General features: G+C 43.7%; 1 protein-coding gene across 1 annotated transcript; it reads left to right on the top strand.

Moving 5' to 3' along the window:
- Positions 1 to 56: 56 nt before the first annotated feature.
- On the top strand, positions 57 to 16584 carry EMC1 (ER membrane protein complex subunit 1). The gene is made up of 23 exons (XM_063436222.1): positions 57 to 191; positions 1586 to 1710; positions 2167 to 2232; positions 2315 to 2405; positions 2881 to 3009; positions 3267 to 3393; positions 3475 to 3624; positions 3734 to 3904; positions 4074 to 4145; positions 4696 to 4743; positions 5150 to 5272; positions 5365 to 5461; positions 5684 to 5800; positions 6349 to 6548; positions 6726 to 6875; positions 7001 to 7162; positions 9026 to 9145; positions 9238 to 9375; positions 9703 to 9876; positions 12565 to 12775; positions 15544 to 15628; positions 15778 to 15907; positions 15988 to 16584. Exons 1-23 carry the CDS (start codon positions 103 to 105, stop codon positions 16165 to 16167), a joined length of 2955 nt encoding a protein of 984 aa, XP_063292292.1. The 5' UTR covers positions 57 to 102; the 3' UTR covers positions 16168 to 16584.
- The last annotated feature ends 1906 nt before the right edge of the window (positions 16585 to 18490 follow it).

Consider the following 18490-nt stretch of genomic DNA (forward strand, 5'->3'; position numbering starts at 1 on the left):
TATGGTCCCGTGGAGCCGCTCTAGCCCAGCCTCGCTGTCTCTATGGTGTCGAGGAGCCGCTCTAGCCCCGCCTCGCTGTCTCTATGCTCCCTGGGAGGTGTCATGGCAGCCCTGCGCTCTCTCCTGCTGCTGTCGGTGTCCCTGGCGCTCTGCGCGGCCGTGTATGAGGACCAAGTGGGCAAGTTTGACTGGTGAGCAATGGACAGGCAGCGCTGGGGGCTGGGACCCGCCAGGGTATCGGTAACATTGTGTCACTACAGGGGCCCCAGTGAGGGAGCTCTAATAATAATAATAATAATAATATCATCCTATCCTATAATATTATAATATAACCCGGGGACGGAGAGAGGGCAGGAAGGGCCCCTGGGTGGGGGGGGAGGGATTGAGGGCAGGAAGGGCCCCTGGGTGGGGGGTAGGGATGAAGGGCCCCTGGGAGGGGGGAGGGAGAGAGGGCAGGAAGGGCCCCTGGGAGGGGGGAGGGAGAGAGGGCAGGAAGGGCCCCTGGGAGGGGAGGGAGAGAGGGCAGGAAGGGCCCCTGGGAGGGGGGAGGGAGAGAGGGCAGGAAGGGCCCCTGGGAGGGGGGAGGGAGAGAGGGCAGGAAGGGCCCCTGGGAGGGGGGAGGGAGAGAGGGCAGGAAGGGCCCCTGGGAGGGAGGAGGGAGAGAGGGCAGGAAGGGCCCCTGGGAGGGAGAGAGGACAGGAAGGGCCCCTGGGAGGCAGAGAGGACAGGAAGGGCCCCTGGGTGGGGAATGGGACAGAGGACAGTAAGGGCCCCTGGGAGGGAGAGAGGACAGTAAGGGCCCCTGGGAGGGAGAGAGGACAGGAAGGGCCCCTGGGAGGGAGAGAGGACAGGAAGGGCCCCTGGGAGGGAGAGAGGACAGGAAGGGCCCCTGGGAGGGAGAGAGGACAGGAAGGGCCCCTGGGAGGGAGAGAGGACAGGAAGGGCCCCTGGGAGGGAGAGAGGACAGGAAGGGCCCCTGGGAGGGAGAGAGGACAGGAAGGGCCCCTGGGAGGGAGAGAGGACAGGAAGGGCCCCTGGGAGGGAGATTGGACAGGAAGGGCCCGTGGGAGAGAGGGCAGGAAGGGCCCCTCGCTGGGGGGTGGCAGAGAGGGCAGTAAGGGCCCCTGGGTCGGTAATAGAAGAGATGGCAATACGGGTCATTAGCCACAGTGAGGACTTTCAGGGCCCCTGGTTTGCCTATTAATGGAGGAGGAGGATAGTTAGTGGTTTATCGTGAGAAAGTACCCAGTCATAAATCACGTCACTGAATTCTTAATCCTTTTATTTATTTTTGGGGGTGGGGGGTTTCTTTCAAAAGCAGCTGAGATGACTGACGGGTTATTCACCTTTCAGACTCTTCATGGGGAATTAATTGAATATATGAAAGTCTTGGGTCTTGAATAATTCTTCAGTAAAGTTGTGATCAGTTCAAAATCTAACCTTTGAGCATCATTTTTTAATCTTGTATATGGAGTCTTTCCTATTTTGAAAAGCTCTGAATATCTATTGCTACCGTGCAATGAAGCTTGCAGAAAATATATTGGCATTTGTAGTTTTGAATGATCTGTGTGTTTTCGTTGCCCAGGAGGCAGCAATATGTGGGTCGCCTGAAGTTTTCATCATTGGAATCTGGACAGGGAGCAAAAAAGCTGATTGCAGTAACAGAGAAGAATGTCATTACAGCCTTGAATTCCAGAACAGGAGATATTTGTAAGTGGATTATATACTTTTTTTTTTAAATCATTGTTTATAAATTTCCAAGCATTTCCACAGTTAAAAAAATAATAAAATATAACTAAAAACTGTACCTTGCGCGACAGACTGAAACAAAGATATACCATGAGCTCTGAGAGCCCTGCCGGCATGTAAAAAGAAACTATGAAACATAAGCATTTCAGGGGAATTGTCTGTACAAATCCTTATTCATATTGTAATCGGAGCCATACTTACTTTAGCCATAAAGAATGTTTGCCTTAGCTAGTATCAAAAGTACATTTCAGCTTGTAGATGTGGGTTCCGAATTTCAATGGCTTTTTTTTTCTTATTGACCGAGGAAGGAGAAACGGCTGAATTAGTCTCAAAGGTAACTTTGTTAGTGCAGCAGGCTTGTAAGCCCTGAGTTAGATCACCATCTGTATCATATTCATGCCATACTATCTTTTGCAGTGTGGCGCCATGTCGATAAGGACACCTCTGAGGGTTCTGTGGATGCCCTTCTTATGTATGGTCAGGGTAAGTGTACTTTCTTTTGGATGCAGTGAAAGTACAACTTAAAATGTGTTCATTCATCACAGTTCCCTTGTTTTGCCTGCAGATGCAATCACTATTTCTGGAGGGCGCTTGCTGCGTTCCTGGGAATCAAACATTGGAGCTCTGAACTGGGAAACTGTACTCGAGCCAGCAACGTAAGAAACCATCAATTTTGGTGTTAAACGCATTGTTCATCACTCATGTGTCCAAGGAGATGTGGCCTAAATGTATTGATTTTTCTTTTTATTTTCATGTACATTTGGTGTAAAATGTAAAAACCAAAATGTTTTTTTTTTTTTCTTCTTCTTCTTCTTTGGTGGGGGTGAGGGGGGGGGGATGCATTCTAGTAAACTATACTCTTTTCCCGTGGGCTGATATTGCACTAGAAAACACGCTGGATGTGAAGATAATTCAGTCAGTGCACAGTGCTTGTTAGTAAGTTTGGCTAATGCCACATAGTCATGTTTCATAACCAGTTCACTGACTGTGTAACTCTATAAAGTCTGACATTTACTGACTATTAGTGTTTTATCTACAGAAGTCACCATTAAAGTCTATTGGAATTTTTGTATATAAATCCTATGGAAAGTTTTTCTTACAGATTGTGATTGGTTTGCCTGCACCCCTTAGTTTTCAGATGGTGAGTTTTGCTGGTACACAGGAGACAGCTCGTTATGTGGCAGTATTGAAGAACTCTTACATTGCACTCTACTTCCTTTCCAATGGACACCAAAAGTGGTCTGAGCCTCTCCCGGACAGGTGAGACCTTGGAATCTTTGTTAGATACATGTTGCCTGCTTTCTGTATATATTTCTATTAACATTACGCTAGATTGGCCTCCCAGGGTTCTTATTGTCCTCTAAACTCTAAACTGTAAGCTGTTTAATGCTTGGCTGTAAGCACACAATCTACACAAAAAGTACATTCTCACAGCCCCCACTACTGCAGTAAATACAGATGTATACTTATTTTACGGTCCCTTTCACCATTAATGCCTTGACTAATGTTTTCACTAGTGATACTGTGCAATACCAGCTGCTGCACTCCTCTTATAAAGGCGTCGTCCACGTGGTAGGGATCGTCCCTCATTCACACATCAGTGTTCTGACATTCAGCGTGGAGGATGGATCTATCAGTAGCCGGGTTAGTTGATGCGGATAGAGCTCCTGGAGATGGAATGGGAGTCGGTATTTACTAAACATTCACGGATTTCTGTTTTCACAGGTTCAGGTGCCCACACCGTGGCTTTCCAGCCTGCAGGGCTTCTGTGGTGTGGTCGGAGATGGTGTACTGATTTGTGCCGATGCAGTGTCTGTTTCACTCCACATTCTTCCTTTGCAGTCTGGCGAGGAGATGATTAAGTATCCACTGCAGGTTAGTCCTAACATTCTACAGAGGTGTGATCAAGCTTCAGTGGTGTATTGTGCTGTTATATGTGTGAATTGTTCAGCTCTTGCTCAATGGCGTCACTGTTTCTTTGTAGTCCTTGGGTGTGGAACTGGTGGAAGACATCAAGCAGTTGAGTGTTATAACCGCCCCTCGTGGACCCGTGGGGATGGCACTATCACAATTCTTCATTCAGATCACCCCCAGGCGATTCTTATTAATGCAGTATCGAGATGGAACAGTCAGCCCACTGCGGGACTTTCCACAGGTACGGGTATTAGTATGGAAGGGCAGCAGCATAATCTGCAAGATTTTTATTAGACCTAACTAACTTTAGCAGGGAATCTTTACTGTAATATTGTCTGACTGCTGTTATTTGCTGTATTTTGGGTTGTTTTCTTCACTAAAGTATCACACATTCTTCTTTCCTTTTACAGATTTCTTTGGTGACATTTGCTTCCACGGCAGACAAGACGGTAGCAGCTGTTATGCAGTGCAAGACTGATATGGTTAGTTCACCATACCAAGTATACATGGCCTATATCTAATGTAGAGTAGGCTGGCACTGCAACCAGTCCTGGTCAGTATTACGTTTGCTGCCTCTGGGTTCAAAACAAAACACACTTTTCCCTTCCCTTTGAAGTACTGTTTAACCTCAACTATAACATATCTTTCCCAAATAACATGATAATCTTGAAGGTCTGAAATCCAGGAGGCTCCACATCCATAATCTAATAATTGCACGGAAGCCAATCTTCAATTAATTTTATTTATTTATTGGTAAGGTTTTTTTGCATTATTTATTTTTGTGGGCAAATGAATGGTACATAAGTAGCAATATATATGCCATCAATATGACAGAAATGTATGAGGATAGGGCTGGATTTAACGTGTTAATTAACACCAAATACAGGGAGATTTATAAACCTGTCTTGCTCTGAAGATTGTTGTGAGGTTGTAAAAGCAGACAGTGTGTCCCCACATTTACAACTTGTTACTTTTCTGATCACGAAACCTTTATAAACCTCTCTTAATCATTCCAATTGTCTCTGTTTTCAGAAATCCCATCCTGAGACTGAGAATCCAGCAGGTCAGAGCTGTGTCCAGGTAAAGCAGTGTCTGTGTCTTGCAACACTATTGCCATTGTCAGTAATAATAATATTGTGCTGTGGGGACTGCTACATACTCTGTATTTATATGTTATGGGGTAAGTTGTAATCATAAGTTGGGGAGCAGTAAAGATGTGTTGCATCACGTTCTTAAATTTATGCCAGGCCTTGCAGGCACTACTCTTTGTACAAGCTGCAAACTTCGCATTCAGGCCCTGTTTTGTCAGTTTGTCAGACAGGCATATTTGTTCCAAGACTATACTCTGCCCCTATAACAACTTCAAGTTGCCATTTAACATTACAGTTTATTGCCATGCAGCGTATTACAGCAAGTGCAAAACACCATCTTATACATTGTATGACACATATATTCCTTAACTTCCATTTTGTTTTAATTCACACAGGAGCCTTGGCATTGTCCTGGGCAGACTTACACCATCAACCTGTACTTGGCAGAGAGTGGGCGACGTCTCTTGGAGACTACCATGACATTCACATTGGAGCAGAATTGCGTGCGACCAGACAGTGTAAGTGAAATGGCAAAAAGCAGCTGGGCCAAAGACGTCCATTTCCTCACCTTGTTGTAGACTTACTGGTTTGTTTTACGTTTTCTTTTTAGTTGTACCTACAGCTTTTTCTGAAGAAGGATGACTCTGTAGGTTATCGAGCCTTAGTCCAGACTGAGGATAACCAGCTCCTATTCCTTCAGCAGCCAGGTGAATGCCATCCCTGACACACTCTATTATAGACTATTCACATACCAGACCTCCGGCAAATTGCCATTACCATGAACCACTGCTAGCCACATACTGTCTCTGGACCAGTGACGGTTTATGGGAGTGTTATTGTGTTTACCTCTAGAGATCTGGCGTCTTTATCACCCCTGCTCTGTCCCTTTCATTGTTTGTGTGTTTATCACAGTCTTTGCTTTCGTGCAGGTAAATTGCTCTGGTTGCGTGAGGAGTCTCTGGCGGATGTGGTTACCATGGAAATGGTGGATTTACCACTAACTGGTGCTCAGGCAGAGCTAGAGGGCGAGTTTGGCAAGAAAGCAGGTAGGAGATCTGTATGAAGAGATGTGGGAGTACGAGGATCACATCATATTGGTGTTATTGGTTGGGATGTTTACTCATACCTCAATTTCTTCTGTCTTGTTTTTTTCTGCTGCCTGGACTCAGCTATACAAGGTAACCTGGAGGAACTGTATCTGCATCTGTTTTCCAGTACTTTTTATCTTTCTGTAGATTTGTTTATCTCTTTACAAGGAAACATGTGATGGTTTCTTTGAATACTCCTGTTTGTATTTGAATTGTTTTTTTCTGTCTGTGCTTGTGTCTTTTTTACATTCTGTTAATATTTTGTTGTAAGGTATTTATTCCTCAATGATTTTCTTTGACTATGTTCATCTGGCATAGAGGGTAGTCGTAGTGTGAGGAATTATTGGTTAACCATTCTCGAAGAAGACGAGCGCCTGTTTTTATAAGCGCTATTATAATGAATGTATAACATTGAATAACCTAGGTGATGCAGTATGAAAAATTGAGTTGCAGTGAGTACATATGGTCAGGAGAGGGCGACTGCTGATTGTGCTCTTTATCTTTAGATGGATTGCTTGGAATGTTTTTCAAGCGTCTGTCATCACAGCTCATATTACTGCAGTCTTGGAGCGCTCACCTGTGGAAGATGTTCTGTGATGCCCGCAAGCCACGTAGTCAAATCCGCAGCGAGATCACCATTGATACTTTGGCCAGGGATGACTTCAATCTGCAGAAGATGATGGTCACGGTGACTTCCTCTGGGAAGGTGAGACACCAGAAGCTGTCGTTGAACTGATGGCTAGTGGTCTCCTTGTTGTTGGTATTATAGTGAGACCGAGGGATCTGGGACTGCTAGATATGGTGTGACTGTGTGACTCTATACGTATAGATGGAAACTACCTGACTTAGTCTGGTCTTGACATCCTGTTTTGTTTGTTTGTAGCTCTTTGGGATTGAGAGCAGTTCTGGCAGCATCCTGTGGAAATTTTACCTGCAAGGTGTGCATGCTGGCTCCTCATTCAAGCTGCTAATACAGAGAACAACTGCACATTTCCCTCATCCCCCTCAGTGCACACTTGTAGTGAAGGACAAGGTAGGACCATATCTCTATTTAAGGTGTTATCTGTTCAGATCATTCCAAAACGTAACCTTTAATATTCATGGATCGATTAGAAATCGCTACAAATGCCGGATAAATCTTCTGTTTGTTTCTTTCAGGAGACGTCTGTGAGCTCGCTATACGTTTTCAACCCTATATTTGGGAAACTAAGCCAGCTGACTCCTCCTCCTCTGCCGCGCCCCATCATGCAGTCCTTTCTCCTTCCCATTATGGATCATGACTACGCCAAGGTGCTACTTCTCCTCGATGATCAGCACAAGGTGAGCTCAGTGGCCTTCACATGAGGGAGAGACACAAAGAGGAATCCACAAATAGGGGTAGTAACTGCCAATTGGATAGGCTCAGAGTTAGAGGAGGCTTTATAATGATATTTATTTATTTGGGTTTTTTTCCAAACCAGCCTGGTTAAACGTGGAATGCATGTTCTTGTGTAAATTTGTATAAGCTCTTTGTTATTGATGCCACTTCTGTCTTGGTTTTTACCCTTAATCCTTTGAGTGAGAGTTGCATATAGAAACTGTAATGTATTCAATTCTTCTCACTGTTAGATTTCCCAGCACACTGTTATAACATTGTGACTGACGGACTAAAATGGCCCTTAGTCCACTAGTTTGACAGAATTCAATGTCTAGTTTACACTTTTGAGATGCATATAGGTCACAAATTATATTATAATATAAATTATACTAAGGAGATTGTCTAGGCAAATGTTCACCCAATATTCTTTAATGCAATGTATAGATTAATCTTTCCTATACAGGGATAGTAGATCATACTGCTATCCACATGACACACTAAGTCTGAGGCGTTCTAAGATAACTCCCTTCCATGGGAGTCTGTTAAAAGGAACATTGTGCTCTTCAATCACTATCTACATTGTTACATTTATTAAAGGAGCACTATAGGGTCAGAAACACAAACATGTATTCCTGACCCTATAGTGTTAAAACCACTATCTAGCCCCTTTGGACCCCTCTGCCTCCCTAAAGATAGTAAAATCTTAGTTGTATTCAAGTCTAAAGCTGCTGCCTCTGCCTGTGAACTTCCTCTGACCTCTTACATCATCATAAGTGGTGGCCTGATCCAACCACAATGCTTCTCCATAGGATTGGCTGAGACAGACAAAGAGGCAGATGAGGGGCAGAGCCAGCATGATTCAAACACAGCCCTGGCCAATCAGCATCTCCTCATAGAGATGAATTGAACCAATTAATCTCTATGAGGAAAGTTCAGTGTCTGCATGCAGAGGGAGGAGACATTGAATGTTTGGATGCATTTTAGGCAGCCATGACCCAAGAAGGATCTCTAACAGCCATCTGAGGAGTGGCCAGTGAAGTTATCACTAGGCTGTAATGTAAACACTGCGTTTTTTCTAAAAAGACAGTGTTTACAGCAAAGAGCCTGAAGGTAATGATTCTACTCACCAGAACAAATTCAATAAGCTGTAGTTGTTCTGGTGACTATAGTGTCCCTTTAACTGTACATGGGCCTGGTTCACATATACTCTAATGAGCAAATATATTCAGCAACTCCATTTCTCGATGCTTAGCCAATTAGCGGTGATTTTCCATGCTTTATTTTAATGTGAACTACATAACTGCCTGGTTCACTGTTTTAGCATCAGCTGAGCAACAGACCTTGCATGTGCAGTCCGTGGCACAGTCTCTTATTGTGCATGCGCTACACACACACACACATCAGGATCAAAATTAATATCAACTCAGACAAACTGATTGACATCCCTAGTGCTCTGTCTATATCGGCTGCAATTTTTACAATTCGTTCTCTGCTGCCCCTGAAATAAGGAAGAATTTCACTTCCTCATTATCTGTACAAATTTAGCAAAGAAAGGCCATACAGTCCAGTGTCCCGATAAATCTGTGGGGTGTATCTGTATGGATAATATAGATAAAGCTTCTCACTATTTGCCATCCAATGTTTTAATTAGTTAATGTGTTAATTGTCAGAAATTCAAAGGCCATAGAGCTGAACTGAATTCAGAACTGACTTGAAATTAACTTTGAATTACTGGTAATTCACCCTTTTGTGAATAACCCTGATTTAATTCTCATTTTACAGAGTTATATTAATGATATTGAGAATAACCCATTCAATCATTGCAGGTCATCACCTTCCCTGCCACAAAGTATGTTCTGCAGCAGCTGCAGGAATTGTCCCCCACCGTCTTCTTCTATTTGGTAGACTCTGAAAAAGGCAAACTAACAGGGCTTCGGCTGCACAAGGTACCTATAGGCCAAGGAGCTTTATATTCCTTTCCTTCTCGCTCTTCCTTCTAAACCCGGTAATTTTGTCCTCACTGCTTGTCTTCCTTTAGGATCTTTCCACAGAGGAGATTTGGGAACTGGTTCTCCCCCCAGATCTTCAGAAAATCACTGTTGTGAAGGGAAAGCGATCTAATGAGCATGTTCACTCCCAGGGCCGAGTGATGGGTGACCGGAGCGTCCTTTATAAGGTAAGGATGTGGGCCGCAGGTTAGATAGAAGGCGGACAGGAAATGTGCGGAGGAGATAGTGTATCACTCCTGGCCATTCCGAATGTTCACAATTTAAGGAGACCTGAACTGTCATTTCCTTTTCCTCCCTTGTTTTTATGTATAACATTTCTTCACTGTTCGCGTGGTTATGAAGAATCTCCTGTACACAGTCCGTAATTTTGGCCCTCAGTAGAATATGTAGAACTATATATTTGTGTGCTCTGGTATTCCAGATAGCAGCATATTCAAAAGATTAAGATTTATTTTATGGATTGTGTTTATTTGTCTCTACCTTTTCGATCTTAGTACCTGAATCCCAACCTGCTGGCTGTGGTGACAGAGAGCACGGACACGCACCCCGAGCGCTGCTTTATTGGAATCTATCTCATAGATAGTGTCACAGGACGTATCATTCATTCGTCTGTACAGAGAAGAGCTCGGGGCCCGGTGCAGATTGTGCACTCTGAAAACTGGGTTGTGGTAAGATCCCGTAACTCTCTTCTACTTCATCTATCCTGTGTCTGGTCTACACTCCTCCCAAAACCCGATCCTGTAACTCTCTTCTACTTCATCTATCCTGTGTCTGGTCTACACTCCTCCCAAAATCCGACCCTGTAACTCTCTTCTACTTCATCTATCCTGTGTCTGGTCTACACTCCTGCCAAAATCCGACCCTGTAACTCTCTTCTACTTCATCTATCCTGTGTCTGGTCTACACTCCTCCCAAAACCCGATCCTGTAACTCTCTTCTACTTCATCTATCCTGTGTCTGGTCTACACTCCTCCCAAAATCCGACCCTGTAACTCTCTTCTACTTCATCTATCCTGTGTCTGGTCTACACTCCTCCCAAAACCCGACCCTGTAACTCTCTTCTACTTCATCTATCCTGTGTCTGGTCTGCAATCCTCCCAAAACCCGACCCTGTAACTCTCTTCTACTTCATCTATCCTGTGTCTGGTCTGCACTCCTCCCAAAACCCGACCCTGTAACTCTCTTCTACTTCATCTATCCTGTGTCTGGTCTACACTCCTCCCAAAACCCGACCCTGTAACTCTCTTCTACTTCATCTATCCTGTGTCTGGTCTACACTCCTCCCAAAACCCGACCCTGTAACTCTCTTCTACTTCATCTATCCTGTGTCTGGTCTACACTCCTCCCAAAACCCGACCCTGTAACTCTCTTCTACTTCATCTATCCTGTGTCTGGTCTACACTCCTCCCAAAACCCGACCCTGTAACTCTCTTCTACTTCATCTATCCTGTGTCTGGTCTACACTCCTCCCAAAACCCGACCCTGTAACTCTCTTCTACTTCATCTATCCTGTGTCTGGTCTACACTCCTCCCAAAACCCGACCCTGTAACTCTCTTCTACTTCATCTATCCTGTGTCTGGTCTACACTCCTCCCAAAACCCGATCCTGTAACTCTCTTCTACTTCATCTATCCTGTGTCTGGTCTACACTCCTCCCAAAATCCGACCCTGTAACTCTCTTCTACTTCATCTATCCTGTGTCTGGTCTACACTCCTCCCAAAATCCGACCCTGTAACTCTCTTCTACTTCATCTATCCTGTGTCTGGTCTACACTCCTCCCAAAACCCGACCCTGTAACTCTCTTCTACTTCATCTATCCTGTGTCTGGTCTACACTCCTCCCAAAACCCGACCCTGTAACTCTCTTCTACTTCATCTATCCTGTGTCTGGTCTATACTCCTCCCAAAACCCGACCCTGTAACTCTCTTCTACTTCATCTATCCTGTGTCTGGTCTACACTCCTCCCAAAACCCGACCCTGTAACTCTCTTCTACTTCATCTATCCTGTGTCTGGTCTACACTCCTCCCAAAACCCGACCCTGTAACTCTCTTCTACTTCATCTATCCTGTGTCTGGTCTACACTCCTCCCAAAATCCGACCCTGTAACTCTCTTCTACTTCATCTATCCTGTGTCTGGTCTATACTCCTCCCAAAATCCGACCCTGTAACTCTCTTCTACTTCATCTATCCTGTGTCTGGTCTACACTCCTCCCAAAACCCGATCCTGTAACTCTCTTCTACTTCATCTATCCTGTGTCTGGTCTACACTCCTCCCAAAATCCGACCCTGTAACTCTCTTCTACTTCATCTATCCTGTGTCTGGTCTACACTCCTCCCAAAACCCGACCCTGTAACTCTCTTCTACTTCATCTATCCTGTGTCTGGTCTACACTCCTCCCAAAACCCGACCCTGTAACTCTCTTCTACTTCATCTATCCTGTGTCTGGTCTATACTCCTCCCAAAACCCGACCCTGTAACTCTCTTCTACTTCATCTATCCTGTGTCTGGTCTACACTCCTCCCAAAACCCGACCCTGTAACTCTCTTCTACTTCATCTATCCTGTGTCTGGTCTACACTCCTCCCAAAACCCGACCCTGTAACTCTCTTCTACTTCATCTATCCTGTGTCTGGTCTACACTCCTCCCAAAATCCGACCCTGTAACTCTCTTCTACTTCATCTATCCTGTGTCTGGTCTATACTCCTCCCAAAATCCGACCCTGTAACTCTCTTCTACTTCATCTATCCTGTGTCTGGTCTACACTCCTCCCAAAATCCGACCCTGTAACTCTCTTCTACTTCATCTATCCTGTGTCTGGTCTACACTCCTCCCAAAATCCGACCCTGTAACTCTCTTCTACTTCATCTATCCTGTGTCTGGTCTACACTCCTCCCAAAATCCGACCCTGTAACTCTCTTCTACTTCATCTATCCTGTGTCTGGTCTACACTCCTCCCAAAACCTGACCCTGTAACTCTCTTCTACTTCATCTATCCTGTGTCTGGTCTACACTCCTCCCAAAATCCGACCCTGTAACTCTCTTCTACTTCATCTATCCTGTGTCTGGTCTACACTCCTCCCAAAACCCGACCCTGTAACTCTCTTCTACTTCATCTATCCTGTGTCTGGTCTATACTCCTCCCAAAACCCGACCCTGTAACTCTCTTCTACTTCATCTATCCTGTGTCTGGTCTACACTCCTCCCAAAACCCGACCCTGTAACTCTTTTACATCATCTATCCTGTGTCTGGTCTACACTCCTCCCAAAACCCGACCCTGTAACTCTCTTCTACTTCATCTATCCTGTGTCTGGTCTGCAATCCTCCCAAAACCCGATCCTCTCTTTTCATACAGTACCAGTCCTGGAACAGCAAGTCTCGCAGGAATGAACTGACTGTCCTGGAGCTGTTTGAAGGAACAGAACAGTATAACAGCACTAATTTCAGCTCCTTGGACAGGCCTCACCTTCCACATGTCCTGCAGCAATCCTACATCTTTCCTTCTGCTATCCGTGCACTCCAGGCAACTATCACAGAACGTGGCATTACCAGCCGCCATATTCTCAGTGAGTATACTAGTTTGTCTCAGTTGGGTATCGTGCTGCTATACTGTTGTAGCACATATTTTATTAGCGCTCACTTGTCATTGGATTAAGTATAGTAATTAAGAAGAGTAGAGCATCATGGGAAAAACGGTACAAACAGAAGAATATGCAGGTTCTTCAGTTACACCAATAAGAAAAATGAAATCTGTATCCTGTATTAAAGCTCCTAGAAACCATGGGGTTCCGTGAAACTGCTCCAATTAAAGGCAACCAATAGTAATGAAAAAAAGACGTTATTTCGGGACTTGTAGGTTTTCTCTTTCCAGCCCCTTAATGTTTTAATAAGTTAGTTACCTAGTCACCTAGTTTCCAACGTCTGGATTCCTCTGCTCCAGGCGCCTGCTCTGCCTTCAAGGATTTTAGCTGCTGATGTCTTAACTAGTTCCTCCAATCCATTGCTTCTCATACAAAAGCGATTGCTTGGAGGTACGCATGCACGTCCAAATGCTGCACTTCTCCAATTAAATGCTGTTAGCAGCCACATTGATTCCAAGACAGACTTTTACTCCATTCTGGATGATTTAAATTACAGAGACACTGCACCCAGACCTCTTCATTTAGATGGATTGGTCTGAGGGCTTTTAGTGGTCCTTTAATAATGACATATTCTGTGGGAATTTTACGCATAGGACATAAAATCTGATATTCGATACCTTGGGTGTTGGGGCAAGCTGTTACTTTTAGAAAGGGTGAGAACTTTCTCGCCCAGACACTGGAGGCCCTGCCCCCCCCCCCCCCCCCTGACACTCACCCGCACAGAGCCGGCACCACTCTACTCAACGTCCAACGCACCCACAGACGATGCTGAGGAGACAGCACACCATCACAGACAGGAATGGGAGGCGGCTGAAGCTACCTGCACGGGCCGCGTCAAAACCCATATGCCGACTAGGAGCAGAGGCAAGGGCATATTCAGGCACACTCCTGTGCAAAACCCGGGCAATCCGCTCGACGCACCTCACCGTACGGGGAGACCACGCCGTTACCAGGTCCGTGTACACTTCTTCCGAGCTGGGGGTTCACCTGGAGGTAACCCTCCCACGCCACCCATACACACGGGGGGACAGCCGAGCTCCGGCGGATCCTTGGGCCCATGACCCTGTTGATGGGGTCAATGGACATGTGGCAAGGACCCCTGCTAAGGCCTCGGGCCGAAGACACACGACACCTGGACGACGGGCAACCAGTACGGGGGGAGAGCCGCAAAGCGGGGAGCAAGGCGCCTGGCGGGCCCGGACAGACACAACGATACGGTCACCACGATGGGCCAGGAAACAGTCAACCTCCCAAAACGCACTAGTGGCATCGGGTGAAGCGCCCCTGCAACCCACATCTAGGCTCCCAGCTTAGACACCACGCAGGACTTGGGACACCCTCACATTCATGTAACTATATATTCGCCTAGTGCTACAAAGGCCACCTCCCATGTAACTTAACTTAACCATATACTTAGTCTTGCTAGCGGCAATACACAGCGGCAGCTCTATAAGCTTGCTTTCCCTTTATGTTAGCAAAAGGTACTGGGCCGCCTGAGCCAAAAAGTTAACCTAACCTGTCAGCGTATACCTATCTTGTATCATGCAGGCGCAGGGTACCCACTAGCTCCATCATATATATGCTGCTTACTACCATAGCATGCATCCTTTAGACACAGTAGCACTGAATATACAAACCATAATCTAACGAGACAGTAAGCTAGTGGTTAGATTGAATACACCACCAAAATCTACTACACGTTTGCCCTACAAGCATTAATAATGCTAAACATAATCCTGCTGAGCTTGATTGATTTGTTTAACTTGATGCTGCTTGGTAATCACATGTTAATATCAGCTGGCACAGCTCAACCTATATGCTCGAAGGGATTTAGCTACCAAATGTGTAACTTATTTGATGTAGTTGCTACCCAGCCATAGAGCACACCAGGTTAGGCTTGAGACTTAATTATTTAGCCTGTTTAACCATAGCAATAACTGCTTAGCAATTTTTGAGCCTAGGGTCGTTTGCCTATAGTTCCTGTTTACACTGAGAGGCCATATGATTAAAGTATGTGATACTCAAGTGTGTCTCCAGCCAACTCTTACAATTGTGACCTAGGGCTGTTTACCTAGGGCGGTTTACCTAGCTTGATGAGACCACCTGTAGAAAATGGTGATAATCAAATATACGCATCTCATGGAGCAAAGTGTTTCTTTAACTTGTGAGCAGCTTACTGTCTACCCACGTGTTACCAAATGTCTGACTATAATAATTTAGCATGTTGCCAACCGGATCTTATGAGCCCTAGCTTGTATTTTCAAACCAAAGTTTAACAACAAAAATTTAAAAATGAGGCATCGCAATTCTGGAAATGTAACTTAATCTTGCCGATTGATGTATCAACCCTATACTGTAAATCACTCGTACATTTCCCCTAATTTCTCTTCTGTACCTCATCTTATATGCCTTTTTAATAAAATAAAGAGTGACAAAAAAAATCTCCTCTGTTATGAGGTCTGAACGTCGTTTTCTATATAGGAACTAAAAAAGATAACTGTAAATAAAATGTGTTCACATATTGGGGCAGCTGTATTAATGCAAATTTTTTCCTGACTATTTATTATACACATCTGTGTGCTGCTTATAATATTTCCACCTGTTGAGTTTACAGAGAGGTCCTTAGTGTAGGTTTGTGAATGAAATCATTCTAGGCATAATTTTGAATTTTTTTATTTTTTTTATTCCTGTAGTTGGGCTGCCGTCTGGTGCTATCCTGTCTCTCCCCAAAGCGTTACTGGATCCACGCCGTCCTGAGATTCCGACAGAATACACTAGGTGAGATCATAGTCCAGCAACAGTTTTCATTCCTCCACACAAATTTATAGAATGTTTGCAATATTGGAAGACTTACACCTAAACACAGATCATCTTCTCTCAATTTTAATACCTCCAATATATTGTTCTGTATTTGTTTCACTTTACAGGGAGGAGAATTTGATCCCGTATACCCCTGATATTCAGATTCACGCAGAGCGCTTTATAAATTACAACCAGACTGTTTCTCGAATGCGTGGAATTTACACAGCTCCCTCTGGCCTAGAATCAACTTGTCTGGTAAGAAATCTGGAGCTGTATTGGGTTTAGTGTAAAAACTATTTTATTATTATTCTTTTAACTTTTTTTTTTCTTCGTAGGTTGTAGCTTACGGCTTGGATATGTACCAGACCAGAGTTTATCCTTCCAAGCAGTTTGACGTACTAAAAGATGATTACGATTACATCTTGATCAGCAGTGTACTGATTGGACTGGTTTTTGCCACTATGATCACAAAGAGACTTTCTCAAGTTAAAATGCTGAACCGGGCCTGGCGCTAACACAATTAATTAGATGGAGAGCAAGCTCTTCGTACAAGGCATCTTTATGCAAGGAAATGGACACTAGGTTCTGATCATCTTCAGTGAATTAGTAATTTATTATTCACAGAAAAAAAAGAAACTTCAAAGGGTCATCAGGGATATTTGATGACCGGGAGAAGGACTGATATCACTTGAATTTATTTGATACCACAGCTCATATTTCTTGCCCCTTATTCTATTGTCTGACCTGCGCTGCCGTCATACAGTTAATTATCGCCTTAGCGATTTGTCCATGGTTCAAATCCTTTTTTATTTTTTCTGGACCACATTGTCATTTCCTCATCTGATCGTAAAGCTGCACAGTCATGTTTTTCTTTTTTTCTTTGATTTCCCGTCTATGTTAATGGTTAAATTCCCCTCTTGCCAATCTTTAATATATTTTTGTGTGATTATTTTAACTGATGGATTGTGGGTGAATTAAGTTGTCTACTGAAATGAAACTTCCCTTAAGCTTTATCTTTTCCTTCTTCCATATACCTAAACCTCTAAGGTGATTTAAACATAGTAATAAGACAAGGGGTTATGGGGGGCACAAAGTTTTATTCCTAATATTTGATTCTGTCCATCCCCAAATGCCACACAAACAGTTTAAAAATAAAGCCAACCTTTATTCCTTTATCACTTACCTGATTCTAGTGCCAATGTTCCTCTGCACGGAGTCACACCCCTCCTGCTTTAACGGCAGCCGCAGGGGGGACCGCACACTCATTAGGAATTCCTTAGAGGAAAGCATTGAATCAGTGCTTTATTATGGGGTTTTGTCTGCCGCTGGATGTCTTCATGCAACGCGATATGTAAAGAAATTTGAGCCAATCTGATCATTTATTATCTTAAATATAGGAATGAAACACAAACCATTAAGGAGGCTTTTGTTGGTTATATCAAGAATAGCATTCAACCAGCCACTGCCTAATCCTTTTGTCACATGACTATTAGAATTAAAATGTCCCGACTAAAATTCGGAGTGGGGTGGGGGGAGGGGGGATGCATGAGACATGACTAAAGTGTTGGTTATGTACACCGTTTGGATATTACAGGTAACAGTGACAATGAATACAAACTGTTGTGCAGCTTAGTTAAAAAGGCACCTTGGAGTGCTGAACTACTGCTACTGTTTAAGGTTTACCAGCTGCTCCCAGATTCTCAATGTTTTCTATCAAACACCCCGTGCAGCGAATATATTTTTTTCCTTTTAAATTATTACATTGAATGAATACCGATTAGGATTCTTATTTGAAGGAAACCGAAATTAAAATTTGATTTTAAGTGATGAAATAGAATTTGTTAAACTTTCACCTGCGTCCTGTTTTTCAATGTGCATATAAAGCAAACATTGCCATATTCTGTTTTCATTATGGGAGGAATCCGCTCTACGTGGGGCTGTAGATGTAAAAATCTGTTTTTATTTTAGGTCTGCTGAAAATATTAGTATCCCAAATTTATGTGGAAAAAAAAAAATACTAGCATAGGCCATTTTATTTCTAATACAATGTTTTTGTTTAAATATAAGCATTGTAATAAGCACACTGTACCCAGAATATCTAAATTCAAATTATAAAACTATCATATTTAAAAAGCAACTTAATAGATAAACGCCAGTATCCACTGGTGAATAACTTCTCAAGTTTAGATAATGAGACCAGATATGTATACCATAACCACTGTGTCACTGCAGAAATAACCGCCACCTACGGTTGGAGAGTATAAATATAGGATATCTATTGAAAATCAATAGGAGTTTGCAGGACTCTGTGGAGATGGTTGCAATATAATTACCATAAATAACAAAATAACCAAATGGTATAACAAATGTATCAGCTATTTGTATCTATTCTTCCCATATGAGGGCAAGAAGGATGAAAAAAATCAGCTGAAAATAAATAATCTAGTAAAGGTTCCACAATATATGTTGACCAGTACACTTGAAGATGAATAAATTAGGGAAAAATTGCATGTAATCCCACTGTAGTAGAAAACGGATTTCGTCAATTATACTGTGCAGCCGACAGATTGGTTAAAAATATGCACGATTTTATTTAACAACAATTAACTGTCAAAGACTCACACATAAAATATAAAAGACATTAAAAGTTCATAGGAGTTCCCAAATATGGAGAGCAACTGCTGTCTGGTTAAAGTTACGAGTGTCCAAAGAGATGTAAAAATATTTTCTCACCGGCCGGATGAAGTCAGATGTGGACCTCCTCGTGTTTATGGACAAACTTGCTGGCAGCCGCGTGCGTTCCACTGCGGCTCCGGTTTGCGTTCCAGCTTGCTCTCC

Source organism: Pelobates fuscus, chromosome 11 (genome assembly GCF_036172605.1).
Source record: "Pelobates fuscus isolate aPelFus1 chromosome 11, aPelFus1.pri, whole genome shotgun sequence".
NCBI lineage: Eukaryota > Metazoa > Chordata > Amphibia > Anura > Pelobatidae > Pelobates > Pelobates fuscus.

What these genes read in the sequence shown, in the direction of transcription:
- EMC1 (XM_063436222.1), top strand. Translation starts at nt 103, where the DNA reads ATGGCAGCCCTGCGCTCTCTCCTGCTGCTGTCGGTGTCCCTGGCGCTC. An exon ending in ACTGTACTCGAGCCAGCAAC is followed by an intron (nt 2,406 to 2,880) that starts GTAAGAAACCAT and finishes TGCACCCCTTAG; the next exon opens with TTTTCAGATGGTGAGTTTTG. An exon ending in CACTGCGGGACTTTCCACAG is followed by an intron (nt 3,905 to 4,073) that starts GTACGGGTATTA and finishes TTCCTTTTACAG; the next exon opens with ATTTCTTTGGTGACATTTGC.